The 19,802-nt window shown below is 43.2% G+C and overlaps 1 protein-coding gene across 7 annotated transcripts; it reads left to right on the forward strand.

Moving 5' to 3' along the window:
• The first annotated feature begins 297 nt into the window (after window positions 1-297).
• Window positions 298-18,794, forward strand: LOC112229861 (CCR4-NOT transcription complex subunit 3). 7 transcript variants are annotated; one of them, XM_042310007.1, is made up of 18 exons: window positions 298-468; window positions 2,589-2,651; window positions 3,207-3,274; window positions 6,539-6,613; window positions 7,017-7,106; window positions 12,063-12,191; window positions 12,604-12,699; window positions 13,023-13,242; window positions 13,817-13,953; window positions 14,338-14,394; window positions 14,498-15,500; window positions 15,718-15,823; window positions 15,957-16,095; window positions 16,447-16,543; window positions 17,052-17,253; window positions 17,498-17,630; window positions 17,812-17,937; window positions 18,258-18,794. In XM_042310007.1, the coding sequence occupies exons 2-18, from the start codon at window positions 2,627-2,629 to the stop codon at window positions 18,354-18,356; spliced, it is 2,802 nt and encodes a 933-aa protein (XP_042165941.1). In that variant the 5' UTR covers window positions 298-468; window positions 2,589-2,626; the 3' UTR covers window positions 18,357-18,794. The 7 variants fall into 7 exon arrangements, with proteins under 7 accessions (XP_042165941.1, XP_042165940.1, XP_042165939.1 ...); XM_042310006.1 differs by having other exon boundaries at window positions 13,029-13,242; window positions 13,772-13,953; XM_042310005.1 differs by having other exon boundaries at window positions 299-468; window positions 13,772-13,953.
• The last annotated feature ends 1,008 nt before the right edge of the window (window positions 18,795-19,802 follow it).

Raw genomic sequence — 19,802 nt, forward strand, 5'->3', positions numbered from 1 at the left:
TACAGCTCATATTATCAATAGATTTTCTGTCAGCTCAGTTAACTATCATGTTGTTTTCTTGACATTTTCCGGCCAGTGTCAGTGGTTAGGGACAGGAACCAAAACATGAAGGGGGTGAGGTGTTCTAAGAACTCATGTTTACCTTTCACCTTTCAAAGTTAACCAATCATAGTGCGACTTGTGCGGAAGTGGGAAACCTGTCCCTCCAGACTCCAGAGCGACAGGCAGTCTAGCCAGTGGAAGGCGTAGAATGAGGGTGAGGATCGAATAGCTTGCAAGGGAGGCGGGCCTCCAGGCCATCAGGGCAACAGTAGAGGAGGTGTTCCTGGTAGCCATCTTGGATGTGCGGAGTGATTGTTTGGCGAAAATAATTAATATAATTTAGAAAAATAGCGTGAGGACGTAGGCAAATACGATTTAAAAGAGTGGCGTCAACTAAGAACAGAAAAGATAAATCGGAAAATCCAGGTAAATAAATTGTACGCTAAAACAGATCTAGTTATGTGCCATTATCTTCTCCCTTCCAATGTGTCTCACTAATATCTTAGCTGGTGGTTATCCACTAGCTGGTTATCAGCTGCAGAGCCAAATTGACTGGGTTCGCCTGATATATTTTCCATGGAAATGCATACATTTTGCTATAATTCACGGCACAATCTGTAGCCGACAAGTTCTTGTTACTCAGGTGTTGAAGTGGTATACTTGTTTGCTTGTCTCTGACAAATAGAAACAGCTTATAAAGTCATTAGCTATGTTGCTTGTAAACATTTAATGTTTCTTTATTACTGCTCACTTTTTAAAAATCGATCGTTGCCCCCAAGCCAGATATGGAGACTAGTCTAGCTGGCTTACTGGATCTGCTGAGAAAGTCTAGCGTCGGTAAAAATATTTGGTAAATACATGGTCAAAACTCACTGGCTGAAGTGATGGTAAAATGACCTTATCAAACGGTGGTTGCGTGGACGTGAAAAATTGTCACAAAAAGTATCAAGTGATGCTCAACGAAGTAACCTACCATGCGCGTTACATTGTTGAATTCACGTGAACCGTCAATGTGAAATTATCCAGACCAGGCGTCACTCGGTGGCTACAATGTTTCAAGTTTTCATGTAGGCAGGCTAGCAAGCGACATCAGTTAGCTGCAATCTACTGCCGCTTGTGATATTTACTCTTGTATTATAGTATTAATTGACAGAAAAAATACTTCAGCTAACATTTTAGGTAACATTTTCCAGTGGTGGAAAAAGTACCCAATTGTAATACTTGAATAAAAATAAAGATACCTTAATAAAAAATGACTCAAAGGTGAGTCACCCAGTAAAATACTGCTTGAGTAAAAGTCTCAGAGTATTTGGTTTTGAATATACTTAACTATCAAAAGTAAATGTAGAAGTACAGATTACACAGAGTACACATTTTCGATTTTTGTATTTACAGATAGCCAGGGGCTCATCCTTTACAAATTAAGCATGTGTTTAGTGAGTCTGCCAGATCAGAGGCAGTAGGGTTGACCAGGGATGTTCTCTTGATAAGTGTGTGAATTAGACCATTTTCCTGTCCTGCTAAGCATTTTAAAACGAGTACTTTTGGGTGTCAGGGAAAATGTATGGAGTAAAAAGTAAATACTTTTCTTTAGGAATGTAGTGAATAGTAAAAATTGTCAAAAATATAAATAGTGAAGTACAGATACCACAAAAAGACTTATGTAGTACTTGAAAGTATGTTTACTGATGTACTTTACACCACTGACATTTCCTCAAGAAACATGGTCAATGTTTATTTATGTTGAGACATTGAGTTCTTAAAAAATGTCTAAATTCAAAACTACATGCTAGTTCTTTACAGTACTTTAAATATCAATGTTTCTGTGATTGCCCCCCTTAAAGTCATTCCCGGAATGGTCAGAAATGCCTTGTTGAATGAACCATGTCTAAAACCAATTACATGCACCATTCTACCAGGAATTGACTGTGTGTGAGAGGTCAACAAGTCACTGTCAACTATGGTCTATCCACTACTCCTTAATAACTACAAGACACTTTATGATACAATGTATTTTTTTATTTATTTAACCTACCTTTTATTTAAGTATTTAACTAATGTAATGGTGATGCCTCCAGTGTAGTAAATTAGAGAGTTGAGTATGTCTCGTTCAAAATGCTTTTTAATGTAATTAACTTGAGATGATAGTGTAATATTGTACCATTTAGAAATTAATCCAAACTTTTTTTTGCATGCTGGCACTTTTGAAGTGGTAGCTTAATGTGAAAACCATGTACCTGCACCGTGCATGCTCTCACAATACATCTTCATCACATCAAGCTGTGAGAAACATTCAGCATCAAGTCGTAGAAAGCGAACTGAAACAGGCAGCAACTACCTGAACTTGTCCAATAACAAACTCGTTTTCATTTTCTGTTTGCTAAACGTTTTGCTATGATGTGCCTGTGCTGTAATGAATAAAACCCAGGATTTCACACTGCTGACTTCACTGGAATTGGCTGCCAAGCTAAAATGCTATGAAAAAGTAATGTAGCGTAAAAAGGTTGCTGGAGATTAGTTATCACACCTGTTATTTTTCTCTACAGTGAAAGAAGGCATGAAGACAGCATCCTAGTCAACAGTCATGGCTGATAAAAGGAAACTTCAAGGTGAGGTTACCAAATGGTTGACCAGATGGTACCCCTGCCAATGATCCACCACCCAGTCCATCACTATATTCCCTCCCTTTTCTCTATGAAGCATGTCTATCCAACAGATGAAATGTCACTTTAATTTCTCTATCCATACATGATGTAGAGATTGTCAAATTGTCCTGCATGGATGTGATCGCAATAAGAGAAGTGCTGCACTCTTATTACTGAAAAGGGTTGTGACCTGTGATACCACAAATAAGAAGCCAGAAGCAAGGCTGCACAAGGCCAAAGTCAGACTTAGTCTGTAGAGACAACCTTCTTAAATTAAGACTGTTTACCGTACCCAGTTTCCAGTGCCCGTGGTGACACATTTAGGTTTTACTGCATGTATCTTTGATAAGGCTTGCCAGCCACAGTTGTAAAAGCATTGCTGCTTATGGGGAAAGTGAGAGCTCCGCATTTTGACTTTACATTATTCATCCTGATGTGATGCGTTTTGAAGGATTAAAAAAAAAAAATTAAACCACGGCTCTTTCCCAAACCTCCCTGTTATTCTATGCCCTTCCCCAGGTGAAATAGATCGATGTTTGAAAAAAGTAACGGAAGGCGTGGAACAGTTTGAAGACATTTGGCAAAAGGTAACATGCAGGGAGGGTGGTGGGTTCATCCAGCCTGAACTCAAAATGGATTAAATGTAGGTTTCTTTCTCACCCTGTCTACACACAATACCCCATAATGGCAAAGTGAAAACGTGTTTTATTTGCACATTTATTTCAAATGACATGCAGAAATATACATTTACATAAGTATTCACACCCCTTAGTCAATACTTTGTAGAAGCACCTTTGGCAGTGATTACAGCTGTGAGTCTTTCTGGGTAAGTCTCTAAGAGCTTTCCACACACCTGGATTGTGCAACATTTGCCCATGTTATTATTTTCAAAATTCTTCAAGCTCTGTCAAATTGGTTGTTGATCATCGCTAGACAACCATTTTCGGGTCTTGCCATAGATTTAAGTAAATGCTGTAACTCGCCACTCCGGAACATTCACTGTCTTCTTGGTAAGCGACTCCAGTGTAAATTTGGCCCTGTGTTTTAGGTTATTGTCTTGCTGAAAGGTGAATTCATCTCACAGTGTCTGGTGGAAAGCAGACTGACCTACAGTTGAAGTCGGAAGTTTACATACACTTACGTTGGAGTCATTAAAACTTGTTTTTCAACCACTCCACAAATTTCTTGTTAACAAACTATAGTTTTGGCAAGTCGGTTAGGACATTACATTGTGCATGACACAAGTAATTTTCCAACAATTGTTTACAGACAGATTATTTCACTTATAATTCACTGTATCACAATTCCAGTGGGTCAGAAGTTTACATACACTAAATTGACTGTGCCTTTAAATGGCTTGGAAAATTCCAGAAAATGATGTCATGGCTTTAGAAGCTTCTGTCAAATTATGTCAAGGAGCCTGAGTCAATCAGAGGTGTACCTGTGGATGTATTTCAAGGCCTACCTTCAAACTTAGTGCAAAAGAAATCAACCAAAAAAGTTGTAGACCTCCACAAGTCCATCTTCTTCATCCTTGGGAGAAATTTCCAAACGCCTGAAGGTACCTTGTTAATCTGTAGAAACAATAGTATGCATGTATAAACACCATGGGACCACGCAGCCGCCATATCGCTCAGGAAGGAGACGCGTTCTGTCTCCTAGAGATGAATGTACTTTGGTGAGAAAAGTGCAAATCAATCCCAGGACAACAGCAAAGGACCTTGTGAAGATGCTGGAGGAAACAGGTACAAAAGTATCTATATCCACAGTAAAAAGAGTCCTATATCGACATAACCTGAAAGGCCTCTCGACAAGGAAGAAGCCACTGCTCCAAAACCGCCATAAAAATGCCAGACTATGGTTTTCAACAGCACATGGAGACAAAGATTGTACTTTTTGAAGAAATTTCCTCTGGTCTGATGAAACAAAAATAGAACTTTGGCCACAATGACCATCGTTATGTTTGGAGGAAAAAGGGGATGCTTGCCTACAAACCTGACTCGGTAACACCAGCTCTGTCAGGAGGAATGGGCTAAAATTCCCCCAACTTATTGTGGGAGGCTTGTGGAAGGCTACCCAAAACGTTTGACAGTAAGTTAAACAATTTAAAGACAATGCTACCAAATACTAATTGAGTGTATGTAAACTTCTGACTCACTGGGAATGTGATGAAAGAAATAAAAGCTGAAATAAATCACTCTACTATTATTCTGACATTTCACATTCTTAAAATAAAGTGGTGATCTTAACTGACCCAAGACGGGGAATTTTTACTAAGACTACATGTCAGGAATTGTGAATAACTGAATTTAAATGTATTTGGCTAAGGTGTATGTAAACTTCTGACTTCAACTGTATGTTTTCCTCTAGAATTTTGCTTGCGCTTCTCTCCATTCCTTTTCTTTTTTTGTCCTGAAAAACTCCCCAGTCCTTAATGATTACAAGCATACCCATAACGTGATGCAGCCACCACTAGGCTTGAAAATATAGAGAGTGGTACTCGGTAATGTGTTGTATTTATCCCAAACATAACACTTTGTATTCAGGACCAAAAGTTAATTGCTTTACACATTTTTTGCAGTATTACTTTAGTGGCTTGTTGCAAACAAGATGCATGTTTTGGAGAAGAAAATATTCTGTACAGGCTTCCTTTTCACTCTGTCAATTAGGTTAGTATTGTGGAGTAACTACAATGTTCTTGATCCATCCTCAGTTTTCTCCTATCACAGCCATTAAACTCTGACTGTTTTAAAGTCACCATTGGCCACATGGTGAAGTCCCTGAGCGGCTTTCTTCCTCTACGGAAAACGAGTTAGGAAGGACGCCTGTATCTTTTGCAGTGACTAGGTGTATTGATACACCACCCGAGGTGTATTAACTTCACCATGCTCAAAGGGATATTCAATATCTGCTTTTTCCCCCTTACCCATCTTCCAATAGATGCCCTAATTTGCGAGGCATTGGAAAACCTCTGAGGTTTGTGCTTGAATCTGTGCTTGAAATTCAGTACTTGACTGAGGGACCTTACAATTATCTGTATGTGTGGGATACAGAGATGAGGTAGTCATTCAAAAAATCATGTTTAACACTATTATTGCACACAAAGTAAGTCCATGCAACCTATTGTGACTTGTTAAGCACATTTTTACTCCTGAACTTATTTAGGCTTGCCACAACAAAGGATACTTATTGACGCAAGACATTTCAGCTTTTCATTTTTAATTAATTTGTCAAAAAAATGATGGGGTATTGTGTGTAGGCCAATTTTAATCCTTTTTTAAATTCAGGCTGTAAGCACAACAAAATGTGGAAAAAGTCTAGGGGTGTGAATACTTTCTGAAGGCACTATATGCATGTTAAGTGCTACCACCCTGACACGTTGGTTGTTGGAACGTTTTGTGCTGACCTTAGAAAGGTCCACCAAATTATTAACGTATAACATCCGTTGTATATGCAGGGGTCTTCGATACCGCATTTGTTTGGTGGGGTTGTAGCCTTTCCTATTCACGGCCGTGGGGATAGAGAGGAGACCTATTGTTAGTGTGTTCTGTATAGCCAAAGAAGAACAAGGTTTAAAGGCACACTCCCGAGTTTGCGTTTTGGCCCATTTGCACTTGGTTTGGTGGAAAGTTGAGGGATGGAACTGGAGGGAATGAATGTCACTCAAATTTCTAGGCGGAGGCTGAGCTATGGTTGCTAGGACTGACAGTCCATGATACGCTAGTTTTAGACACATTTTGAAGCTATAGGCTACATGGTTTACTTTGTTTACAAAGACTATATGAAACATGTTTGGGAAAAGATACTGATTGTCTGAGTGTACTCTATGACTGTACCCCTCCAAAACACAGCTTCACAATGCAGCCAACGCTAACCAGAAGGAGAAGTATGAAGCAGACCTCAAGAAAGAGATTAAAAAACTACAGGTGGGACACCGACAACCCTATGACTCTTAACTGTTATGTGGCTTGAGGGCACATGGTTTTGGGATGTTCCTCAAATGTTTGTTTACCAGTGTTATATGGTTACGCCTGACCACAGGTAGGGGTGTGTGTTCACGTGCGAGAGGGCATCTATGTGCTGATGATTAAATAGGAGGGTCAGCTATCCTTAAAACCAAGTGAAAGTGTCTGTGTGTGCATTTAAAAAAAAAACATTTTTTAACTTGGCCATGTGTTACCATGTGGACATATCCTACCCCAAGCCAAGCTTGCTTACGTGTGTGCGTGTCAACCATACTTGACTTCAGGGCAAGCCACCGCATGCCTTCACTAAGAGAACTTATTTTTCTTTCTCCATTTGTTCCTCTCCTTCACCTTCATCCCCCAGCGTCTTCGAGACCAGATCAAGACGTGGGTGGCCTCCAACGAGATTAAAGACAAAAGGCAGCTAGTGGAGAATCGCAAACTGATTGAGACGGTGAGTGTGTGGGACATGTTCATTAGCCACATAGTGAAGAAACAATTGGTATAAACACCTGTGGTTAGCAGGGCTTACCAAGCCACATAGTGCACTGAGGTTATTCAGACAACAGCACCTGCTTCAACAACAGCACCTGCTAACACAATGAGATGGATGTGTCATCTTAGCCTATGGATCTTAATAGGGTTTTTATCGAGGGTCTCGTATCTAAGTGTGAGCATCTGTGTGGTTTTGGTTGACCTGAAACGTGGTGCTACCAAGCCAAAAAATACATGGGATAATGGTGAAAAAAACACTTGGATATCAAGATGCAACTTTTTTTATTGTGGTGTTGGCCAATACAAATGCAGAAACAAACAGTGGTGACTTTTGCTAATATTATTTTTGTTAGTATTCATGTCAAAGCCATGTTCATTGTGAATACCATTATCTGTTAGCAGTAAGGTTTAAATCAGGTGTTGGCAACTAGATTCAGCCGGGGGATTTTTGTTGGAGCGGTTGGTTGGGGGGGGGCATAATTTGTACACTGAAAATTGACCACAACTATGCCCAAAAATATTTTTAAAAATAACAATAATTTCATACCTTGTGACATGATCACATATCTTTTTATTGTGGGAATACAGATTTAGTTAATGTAACAACATTTTTGCTTTGCAGGGCCAGATAAATATCATTACTGCAGACCCCTGGTCTATATTGAGTCTACTGCAGTTCATTAATCATCTGCTTTTCACACCTGTGGCACTGTTCTTAGCTAAGGGCAATTCAACATAATGAAATTGCACTTTGACTCAGTTTTTTTGCCACTTAAAATGTATGCCAAGCAAAACCCATTGATTTCCAAGTTTAACAAAGCATACACCTCTATGCACAAGGACTACTTTGAACATATTCCACAGAAAAATGTACATAAACTAATTTAGTGGAAGAAGAGTCAGCATGCAAACTTTGATTATGGATTCACGGTTAAAATCTCAGGTTTTTATGCGACCAATTCTTCTAAAAATTCATATCTGCTCCGAATTAAGATTCAAATATGTCTGCAGAAAGAATGGCGTGTCAGCTATGGCATAGTATCTTGTTATTGAACTACAGTAAGTGAAATGGCTTTACACCCGGCAATGGAATTACATCATAGGTCCCACATCTGTACGACACGGAAATGCATAATTATGGATATTCTCATGTTTCACAAGTTTGGACATTGCAGCAGAGCACAGTGCAGTAGAGCAGAGTTCAGTCTACTGTACACTACTTTTCTTTCCTGTATTTATTTTACTGTACTCGCTGTACTATACTGTCCGAACTTGTAAAACATGCGTCTTTGATATGTTCAGATTTGGCCCGGTCCGTCTGTAGACGTCAAGGCCAGGGTGGACTGATCAAATGTAAACTTTTTTTTTTAGTTAAAAAAAAAGTACCCCCTTTTCTCCCCAATTTCGTGATATCCAATTGTTACTATCTTGTCTCATCGCTACAACTCCCCTACGGGCTCGAGAGAGACGAAGGTCGAAAGCCATGCGTCCTCCGAAACACAACACAACACAACCCAACCAAGCCGCACTGCTTCTTAGCACAGCGTGCATTCTACCCGGAAGCCAGCCGCACCAATATGTCTGAGGAAACACCGTGCACCTGGCGACCTGGTTAGCATGCACTGCGCCTGGCCCGCCACAGGAGTCGCTAGTGCGCGATGAGACAAGGATATCCGTACCGGCCAAACCCTCCCTAACCCGGACGACGCTAGGCCAATTGTGTGTCACCCCACGGACCTCCCGGTCGCGGCCGGCTGCGACAGAGCCTGGGCGCGAACAAATTTCAACTACTTTTCAATGCCCATAGACACCCGGTGTTGGTAGGTGCTCAGTGGGTGAGGATTCTGGTTAAAGTAAATGGAAAGAGGGGGCTCATGGGTAGGTGTCAGTAAGAGCTGGGAGAGGTGACTTTAAGCTGTAGAGTGAGAGAGGGTGAGGAGTTGTCCAGAGTTAGACTGTTTTAAAACTCTTGGTTTGACCACCAAACAGAAAGACAAAGAAAACTTATGAGCTGAACATAACAATTCCATTACTGATTTTGGGGTAATTCCGTTATCAATTGTTTCTGAATTAAGTGGTTAAAACTTGGTATCAGTAAAATCACTATAACTAATAATTGGTAGGTCTACCATTACTTGTTACTTCTGTGAACTTTCATTATCCTCCCTCATGGGAGGGAATATTAAAAAATATCTTACAGAAATGTGAGTTTTTGGTAACTGAATTACAAGGCACCAGGCAATATTTCTTAAACTTACAGAAGGCTAACAAGTGTTGATATTAGTTGGCAAGGGTCTTTACTTCAACATTGTGTTATCATTTCTAATACCTTTTAAGACTTTCTGGTAGATGTTTTCTAAGATCCCTTTTCAATCTGTTTATCCAGAAATCAAAGCCTTGGAAAATGGTTCAAATGTATCTATGCCTTCATTTGCCCCAAAATATAGACTCTTGGCTTTCATTTGACATGCTCTTATACAGGGTTGGGGTCAATTTAATTTTAATTCCAGTCAATTCAGAAAGTTAACACAATTGCAATTTGAAATGTTCCTAATTGAAAAGTATTGAAGAGAATTGGAATTTCAGTGTACTTCCTGAATTGACTCCAACCCTGCTATGAATTTCACGTTGGTGCTCATGGGTCCTTTGATGGAAATGCATCGAATCGTAATGTGCTTCCTTTTTTTTGCTGTCCCCCCCAGGCTGGCGCTCAACGTCTAGACTCAGACAATATCTGCGTAGCTTTAACAAGGGAGGAAAACTAAACTGATCACTGTTAGTGAAAACGGCGGCATCACCATAGCCCAATGTATGGTCCGCAGATATGATGAACAAAGGAAGTTGCTCCATAGCACTTATTGAAGACTGACTGTCTTGTTCGTCCCTCAGTATTTGAGATACGTATTGTAGTATTGAGGTAGGGTCCTAGGAACTTAGGATAATTTGGCGACACCTGGCAGCTTGCCACTTTGGCTGTGTCCCAAATGGCAATAGGGTATAATTTAGGACGCAGCCTTTAGGTTTCAGGTCTGCAGAGCCCTACCCTGATCAAGGATTCAGCAGTCCACGGCAATGCGGAGGCGGAATAAAACCCTACGGAGACTCCATACACAACCAGGACCCCCCTCCTCTCAGGAGAACAATTAGCCACATCAGCAACGCCAAGCATTTAGCATATACTCACCGCTCTGCTAAGCATTCACAGGCTTCATGCCGGGGCTTTAATTTAGCTTCTTGTTATGCCGTTAACAGATTAACAGAGGGGGACCTACAATCTTATGTACAAAGGTGCTGCTGGGATGCTCGTGGGGACGACACATATTACTACACTTACAGTGGCAGCTGACTTCTAGGGCAATGCATTGAAACAGTGTTGCACGTTTAAAAAAAAGGCACTGCATAATCAATCCGACATCTGTATTGGCCGTGCAGCATTCGCAGGGATAAGGCCTCTGCAGAAGTCAGGGCATTCATACTTCTTGCACTTCACGGAGCAGAGCTGTTGTCAAGGAAGTGAGTTTGTGTTTATATAGGACCGACCGTCCCCCTCGGACCGTCAACCAATCCTGTCAATGCGGAGCTATACGGAGCCCTCCGCATTGTTTAAAAAATCGGGAGGCGCACAGGGATGCGGTACGGAGCTTGATTTGGTCTCCGCATGCCTCTAGGGGCTCCGCGATTGCGTCACACCCTCCATAGGGAGCCACTGACCACATCTTTGGATCAAGCATCAATTGGCTTTTAGGCTGGGTTTACACGCCTCCAAGCATTCTCCTCTGGCATGCATCAAAATCTCAGTGAACTCTGTTGCGTGTGGAAGTCAGAGGTTGTGGAACCTCTACTGAGAACACCTAGACCGCGTAGACAGCGTTACTAGTCAAGGAAGCACACACAGGTGTCTCAACTTAGTAATGTTAAGGGAATTTTTGATCTATAATGACTAATTATGTATAAATTTCAATCAGGATGTACTAATCAGAATACTATTATGTTACTGTATATGTACTAATCAGAATACTATTATGTTACTGTATATGTATGAATTTTCTTTCTTAATCCTAGTACTGAATATAATGTGTGTAAATATAATCAAGGATTAGAACAATGACGGTCTGTTCCTTGGTAGAAATGAATGAACTAAATCTTCAGACTGGCTAGAATGCTTATCTACACAAGAAGACCTTGGCTCATAAATTATTAAATTGGTAGGGAGACTATGTGGGAAGGCTTGAGATACTGCCTTTGTACCAGGGTGGGAGAAGAGACAGGTTGGTACTGGAACTAATGACGTCATTTTCAGTTTATAACCTGTGGTAAACTGTATCGTGTTCAGTGCTCTCGTGAATAAAGGCTGCTATTTGACTTTAAGACCGGGCTCTGTCCATTTCTATAAAATAAGGGTCATACAAATTCTTATGAATGGACAGAGTGTTTAATTTTAATTGGGAATTAAAACAGAGGAATTAAATTCCTTCAAGTAATCACTGGCCTGATTGGGGATGTGTACACCTGCCACAGTCATCCTGAACCGTTATATTGGATGGCTTTAATTGGTGAGGACTCTGTCTCAATCTCCACCAACAGTGCCCAACAGGTACACGTTCAGTAGGTCTGAAACGGTGAGGTATTATCTGAACTTCTGAACTATCTGAATTATCTGACCAATTAAAAAAAAACACTACCTTTCGTTTACTGTCGAAAAACATTTTTGAAATGTTTTGCTATGGTGCGTCCTAATGCCCTTATATGACCCTTCATTGATTGGCAACTAGTCCAATGATTTGACATGAGCATTTGGAAACGTTGGCTTTCACAAGCCAAACATTTTTGGCTCTGGCATAGCTAGCATATGGTCAAAAGAGAACCTGTCACCTGTAGTGATTTATAAACCAATTCCTGCTCTCTCCCCCTTTAGCAAATGGAGCGGTTCAAGATCGTGGAGCGAGAGACCAAGACAAAGGCGTACTCGAAGGAGGGGCTGGGCTTGGCACAGAAGGTGGACCCGGCCCAAAGGGAGAAAGAGGAGGTCGGCAATTGGCTAACGGTGAGCACTACTTTTGATTGAAAACCTTTACCCCAAAGGGAATTTGTTTCACACATGAGCACATTTCAATAATGTGGTCTGATGACGTGACAATAATGACTTAGAGATTTCATCATGCATGCTAGGCCTTTCAAAGTAGATTTTTTTTGTTTTACTGCATAGTTTCTAGGGCTGGGACGATCCCAGTATCGCACATTTTTCTTCCATGGAAATCGTGTTTCGTGTTTTGTTTCCTTGCCACGATACTAACGAGTATCGCAATACTGGTATCGTCCCAGCCCTAATAGTTTCCCCTATGAAATAGGTTATTATGAAGTGTGGTCCACACAGTTTGTGGTTGTGGTGTGATTATGGCTGTTGTGTTGGTGAAAATCATGAATGACCTCTGTGTCTCTCCCCTGTCGCCCATCAGAATACAATAGACACTCTGAACATGCAGGTGGACCAGTTTGAGAGCGAAGTGGAGTCCCTCTCAGTCCAGACTCGAAAGAAGAAGGGAGACAAAGAGGTCAATCGTCTTTTTGCCACGCCATATGGCTATCTTCTCCATATCTTCCTCCTTCTCTCCCTGTTTCCTTCCGTAGTACTTGAATCTTTTCTCTTCAGATGCTGTCATTCTAACTCTTAAATTCATCTCTTATCCTGTATGTCTCTCTTTATTTTCTCGGCACGCTGCATTACCCAATGCACCAAAATGTAAAGTAGGTACCATCTACTTTACTATCTGTGTGTTTCACTTTCATGCCTCTACACGTATAGCACATTTGAGATTGTTAGCCCGAACATACAGTGAGCTTTAAGCATCAACTTACACGCGCATCTCTGCTATAGAAACAGGACCGCATCGAAGAGCTGAAACGCTTCATCGAAAAACACCGGTACCACATCCGGATGCTGGAGACCATCCTGCGCATGCTGGACAACGACACCTTGCCGGTGGACTCCATCCGCAAGATCAAGGACGACGTGGAGTACTACATGGACTCGTCGCAGGACCCCGACTTCGAGGAGAACGAGTTCCTCTACGACGACCTGGATCTGGAGGAGCTCCGTAAGTGCTGCTCCATCGTGGTGTTGTCGCGATACGCAGTATCGCGCTACCGATACGACAAAGTATCACGGCAATGGAAACACAACATGAAGCAGGCTGAATTTCCTGAGGAAACAATCCTGACGTTGGAAACGGTCACCCAAAGTTCCAACATTTGTTTATTTCCCACACTATGGCACACATTGTTTTCCCTTAAGCCGGTCCTTAAAGAACCATGGAGTATCGGAAGTATCGATACTGTGTCGAGACATCACTACTTGTGTGTTTTATTCCTGAATATTGCATTTGTACTGCATATCTTAGACAGCATGTGGAGTATATATAGCCTCAAATGGATGATAGCTTGGTTATTTAAAAAGAAAACTGTGCATAGATCAGCTTTGATATTGGTGATTGTGGCTTCTATCAATGTAATTGTCTGCATAGCTTGGTTATTACAATGCTGTAAATTCTATCATTTCTGTTCCTGTTGTCTCTGTATAACTGCCCACTTAACTTTTTCCATATGCAACTTTTTGTTTTTATGTAGCTACCTCTCCCTCTGTCTCCCCCCATCCATCTCTTGTCTCTCTAGCCGGGTCACTGGTGGCCACGTCCCCGCCGGGCCAATCGCTCCTGGACGACGATCTCTTCCATCAGATCTCCAGCGGCACGCCTACCTCCACCACTTCCTCCTCGCCCATCCCTCCCTCGTCCGCAACTTACACTACGGTGAGGGAACGCCCCCCCGCCCCGCTACTTCTCACTCTACAGCCTCCATTGTATCCCCTACTTGCTCTCCCATTCTTTAGAACCACCCACTCTCATTCTGTAATTAGGTCTTGTGAATTTTGAATGTTCCTGGGTTGGAGTGGGTGCTCAGTGGTCCCTCGCTCTCAGATCAGAGGGGGTTTGGAGCAACGAGGATGAAAGCGAGAGGATTATGATGTTGACGTTTGATTTGAAGTTTGTGTTGAGCCTTAATATGAACAGCACTTGTATGGATTTTGGTACAAAACATAGTGTTTGCATGCGATACAACATGTGTTGCGTTGAATTAGAACAGATGGTCGTGGCTGAGTGCTTATAGGAGGTATTTCTTTGTCCCCCCCCCAGGAGAACTCTGAAGATGACAAGAAAAGGGGACGTTCGACAGACAGTGAAGTCGGTCAGGTGTGATGAATTCCATTGTTAACAGTGCTGTGTATGAGTCACTTGCATTGATTTGGGTCTATGGTCTTAAAAATGTCACAACTTCCCATCTATATATTTTCAGCTGTGCTGCACCAGGAGTGGTTTTGAAGTAATGCCTTTTATAAAATTTCAGTCGCCTATCAAGAACGGCAACCCCTCTTCGTCGTTGTCCTCCTCCTCCTCTTCATCCTCCTCTTCATCCTCTGCCTCCTCGGGAGCCTCCTCATCCTCGCTGGCGACCATCGCCGGGGTTGGCCTGCCGGTCACTGGGGGCAACAGCCTCCTGGGCAACATGGGAGGTCTCCTCTCCAACTCTGGCAGCTACAGAGACGCTACCCAACTGCAGCAGCATTACCATACCCAGCAGGCCAGAAACTCAGTCATCTCCTCCAACGCCCCCTCCAACTCCAACCCTTCGAACAACCTCCTCCTCCCCAGCCCCTCCGCTTCCTCACCCGCCAACTCTAGCACAACCCTCCCCCCACTCACGCCCAACACCCAGTTGCATGCTCCGTCAAGGCCGCCGCCGTCCTCCAGCTTGGGGCTTGGGTTGGGCTTGGGCCTTGGTAAAGGCGGCATTACGGGGTCACCGGCCGTCAGCCAGATGTCGGGCCTTGGCTTGTCGGGGATGCCGGCATCCCTAAACACCATGGCCGGGCTCCTGGCGGGCTCAACTTCGGCCCCCTACGCCACGGCAGCAGCAGGCTCCGGAACCATCGGAAGCCCCCTAGCAGGGAAAAGCGTCAGCAGTAGCAGCCCGAACTCCGGCACAGTGGGACCGATGGGCGGGAACACTGTCAGCGATCGATCCACGGGCCTGTTGGGCTCTGCGCCCTGTGCAATTGGTGTCAGCGGTGGGATCCTCAGCCTAAGCGGCCTTGGCTCAGGGCAGTTGGCGGTCCAGGGCCCTCCCCTGGTGGCCTCCAGTCCCATAGGAGGCCTGTCCCCTGGAAGCAGCCTGGGAGCCATAGGAAGCATTGGAGGGAACTCTGGTTCAGGCGCGCCAAGCAGCAGCGTGGGCATGGGAGGAGGAAGCACGGCAATCACAAGGCCACCCAGTGGACAGAAGCAGAATGGTAGCACTAGTAAGCTTGAATTACTATCCACTTATATTGTGTTGTTGATTGGTTGTATCCATCCATGCCCTTATTTGGGTATTTTGTTTTGTTCCGTAGTAGTTGTTCAACCCAGCGTTGGGTTGTACAGATAAGGTAGAGCAAACCAAATGTATATCATCTATCTATGTATTATCAGAGTTCTGATTCAGTTTGTAAGCCTCCCTCTCAATCTCCTCTGTCCCAGGTTACAGTGCTGTAGTAGCAGACAGCACACCCGATTCCGCCCTCAATAGTGCCAGCCAATTACAAAGCAGCCAACCCTCGTCTTTGACCTCCACCACCAATCAGCCGTGAGTCAAATATAATAATGAAATGTCCTATAGTGTCTTGGATTGTGACTCTCACTGTACAATGTGTATGGTCCGAATTAGTCAAACGTAAAAGCACATCAACCAATGTCTTTCCTCTCTCCCACCCTCCCAGTAAAGACAGTGGCCCCAGCCTCTTAGGGCCCATGATTCTTCCCACCAGCTCTCCCTCGCCCTCCTACAGCGAGAGTAAACTTCCAGGCAGCGGTATGCTCAACGGGCCACTCTCCTACACACAGACCTCTGAAAGCAAGGTGAGGAAAAACACAGGTAGCTTCATGTAGTAACTGCCCTGCCCTGAGCCATTTATTTTATTTTATTTTTATTTTACCTTTATTTAACTAGGCAAGTCAGTTAAGAACAAATTCTTATTTTCAATGACGGCCTAGGAACAGTGGGTTAACTGCCTGTTCAGGGGCAGAACGACAGGTTTGTACCTTGTCAGCTCGGGGGTTTGAACTTGCAACCTTCCGGTTACTAGTCCAACGCTCTAACCACTAGGCTACTCTGCCGCCCCATTACAGGGAGATCTTCTTGGGACTCAACCTGAAGCCAGATTTCCTGATCTCTCACCCAGTCAGTTTAACTTCTTTCCTCTCTTTCAGCCCCAGGAGCCTCTGAGCACTCTAAAGTCTATGGCAGAACGAGCGGCACTGGGCTCAGGAATGGAGGGAGAGATGCTTCCTCTGCACCTCACCACAGGTAAGCAACCGACTGGATGTGAAGGCTCAAAATTGGGCCATGGGGGGGGGATCAGTCTTGGAATGAGACCAGTTTGTATTTGGTATAGATCCCCATTAACTGCTGACTTTCTGGTGTCCAGCAAAATCAAGGCAGTGTTATATACAATTTTAAAAACACTACAATACATTTCACAACACATTGAGTGCTCTCAGGCCACTACTCTACTACCGCATATCTTCAACAAAAAATCCTTTGTGTGTGTGTGTGTGTGTATATGTTATCATGTGTGTATGCGTGTGCCTGTGTCTCTTTTCGCAATCCCTGCGGTTCCATAAGATGTTTAAAAAAGAAAATCTGATTCTACTGCTTGCATGTGTTACTTGTTGTGGAATAGAGTTCCATGTAGTACTGTGTGCCTCCCATAGTCTATTCCGGTGTATGTGACAATAAAGCTACTTTTGGGGGGGGCTTTCACACCAGACTCCTTTTTATTACTATTTTTTTTTCTCTCTCTCTGTGGCTTCAGACATTTTCCCCAGCACTACATTGCCCCCGGGGCCTCCCTCGGCCCCCCAGCAGCCCTCGCTTTCAGAGGTCAGCATCCCCCCATCGCTGGGCGTGTGCCCACTCGGGCCTGTGCCCCTGTCCAAAGACCAGCTGTACCAGCAGGCCATGCAGGAATCGGCATGGACGCACATGCCCCACCCCTCCGACTCGGAGAGGATCAGGTACGAACCGAGCCGCAATCTGAAAAAGGTCTCCAGGGTTGAATCTCAAGTCTTCTTGCTTCCCTCTCACATTTTTGGCAAAGCGAGAGGACATGAGGTATCAAGGAAAATACTTTTGAGATTCACCCCAGGTCTACATTTGGGTCATTTCTTTATTGTTGCTTTTGAGACTAAAGGTGTGTAGATTTTTCCTCAGCATTACTCCATGTATTTATCCCTTATTGTGACTGTTTTGGTCCTCCAGGCAGTACCTGATGAGGAACCCATGTCCCACCCTGCCTTTCCACCACCAGGTGCCACCCCCCCACTCCGACTCTGTAGAGTTCTACCAGAGACTGTCCACGGAGACACTGTTCTTCATCTTCTACTACCTAGAGGTGTGTGTGTGCGTTTGACAAAACAAGCTTGACTGTGCGACTGAGACGCTGATCATTTCTATGGTTTTACTTTTGAAGATGGCGGTCTGCGTCTTTTCAATCTTCAGGCCAAGCCATGTCATGTCATGGATATGATTGTGCACATAATAGTAACAGATTCCCTTCTGGGTTCTCTCCGCAGGGCACCAAGGCCCAGTATCTGGCAGCCAAGGCCTTGAAGAAGCAGTCGTGGCGGTTCCACACCAAGTACATGATGTGGTTCCAGAGGCACGAGGAGCCCAAGACCATCACAGATGAGTTTGAGCAGGTGAGTTCGGCACCCCTCCACACACTGCAGACTCCTTGGACCGCAACCTGGGGTCGTGTTCATTGGACACAAAACGGAAGAAAACGGATTGAAAATGGGAGCGATTACTTAGACTTGACCAATAATAAATACTTATTTTCATTTTCCGTTGCAAAATGTTTAAATGTTATCCGTTGCATGCACTGTTAAAATGTATTTTTCTTTGAAGATTGGTCAGAATTATTATTATTTATTTTTTGGGGGCGGGGGGTTTGTCTGTGATTTGTTGTTTTACTTTTTGTGCGCTAACATTACTGTGCATCTTCCAATGTATTTTAAAGGGGACGTACATTTACTTTGACTACGAGAAGTGGGGACAACGGAAGAAGGAGGGATTCACGTTTGAGTACAGGTACCTTGAGGACCGAGACCTCCAGTGACATAAGGCAGAGGAGGAGAATAAAAGAAGGTTGGACTTCCGTCGACATTCCTGGATTGAACTCAACACACTGGGAAGAGGGACAGATTCAGACGCCAGACTGAGCCAGTCTTAGCAGAGCATAATGCATTTGGAGCTTCTCCCTCTTTGCCCTGCGAAGCCACACCCCCTACAGTGATAAACCCCTCCCTCTTTTCCCATAAGGCAGTTTTGATTTAGATTGGAGCTTTTTATCTCTTACCTGAACTGGATCCCTTTTTATATATATATATATATATAATGTTTGGTTGATAACACACTCCTTTATTATTTTTTACTCACCTACCACTCATTTGAGAGAACCAAAGATGATTGGTCAAATCTGTTTTAATTCCCAGCAGTATGGCAGTCCAATTTAAAAAAAAAAAAAGTGACTAGATGAAGCGAGAGGCCAATCAAATGAGCCCTTGGGGGATGGTGGGTCAGAGGGGGGTGGGTCCAAAGCCTAAGGCATTTCACAGCAGTCCTAGGTCATTGCTGGGTTAGACACAAGCTAAAGACTAGAGGGGAAACGGTAGCATTTCCATGTTACAATAAGGGCTTTTTGGGGTGACTCCATGTTTTAGTCCTAATAAATAGACTCTTCATGGTCACCAGCCCACCCTAATGTTAAACTAATAGCTTCCTCTTGGGTACACCCAGCATTGACCAGACTGCCATAAAGACTGCTATAATAAAATATGGTAACCCAGCCCTCCTCCATCCCTCCATTCATTCTTATCCCAAGTTACAGCATTACGTTTATATTGCTGTGGTCAACAGCAACAGAAACCACACCAGCACTTAAGCGTCTCGTCTGTAGAGTATGTTTACAAGTGTTTTAACCCGAGAGGTGGGCTTTTACAATAAACTCGACCGCCCTAGTAATAACTTCATTATTTTTGTTCCCGCCACTTTGATGATAATAATGTACAAATCAGTTGTGATTGCACTTCCAAAATTCACTTCAACCTCCAGGTAGATATTTCCTTTTCTCAGGAAGTGTTTGATGGATCATTATGTGAGGAAATATACCAGGTCGGGAGCTCCATTGCAGCACAAAAACCCCACAGAGATCAGACAGACACCGCAGGCAATTTTTTTTGTCCATCCCAATAGGGCTTTCTATCCCTTTTAATGGCCATGTGTTTCATTTCAGGCTTTAAATTTTTTAAATAATAATATCCTCCAATGTTTGGAGTGCAATCTTAAATTCGTCATTTTCGTTTGCCTGTGTATGTCATCTCAGAGATGGAAAGCATTTCAATCCGAAATAGTGAGACCCAGTTTTTTTTTTTTTAAGTTTTTTTTTTTTTAAAGAAAATAACTTGTCAGGGCACCATTCACTGACGAGCCTGCTGTTTTTAATGTTACCTTTTACCTATTTGGCAAGCGGAAGGGAAGAGAAGTCCACCAGAGCTGAAATGTG

This window comes from Oncorhynchus tshawytscha, linkage group LG31, assembly GCF_018296145.1.
Source record: "Oncorhynchus tshawytscha isolate Ot180627B linkage group LG31, Otsh_v2.0, whole genome shotgun sequence".
Lineage (NCBI taxonomy): Eukaryota > Metazoa > Chordata > Actinopteri > Salmoniformes > Salmonidae > Oncorhynchus > Oncorhynchus tshawytscha.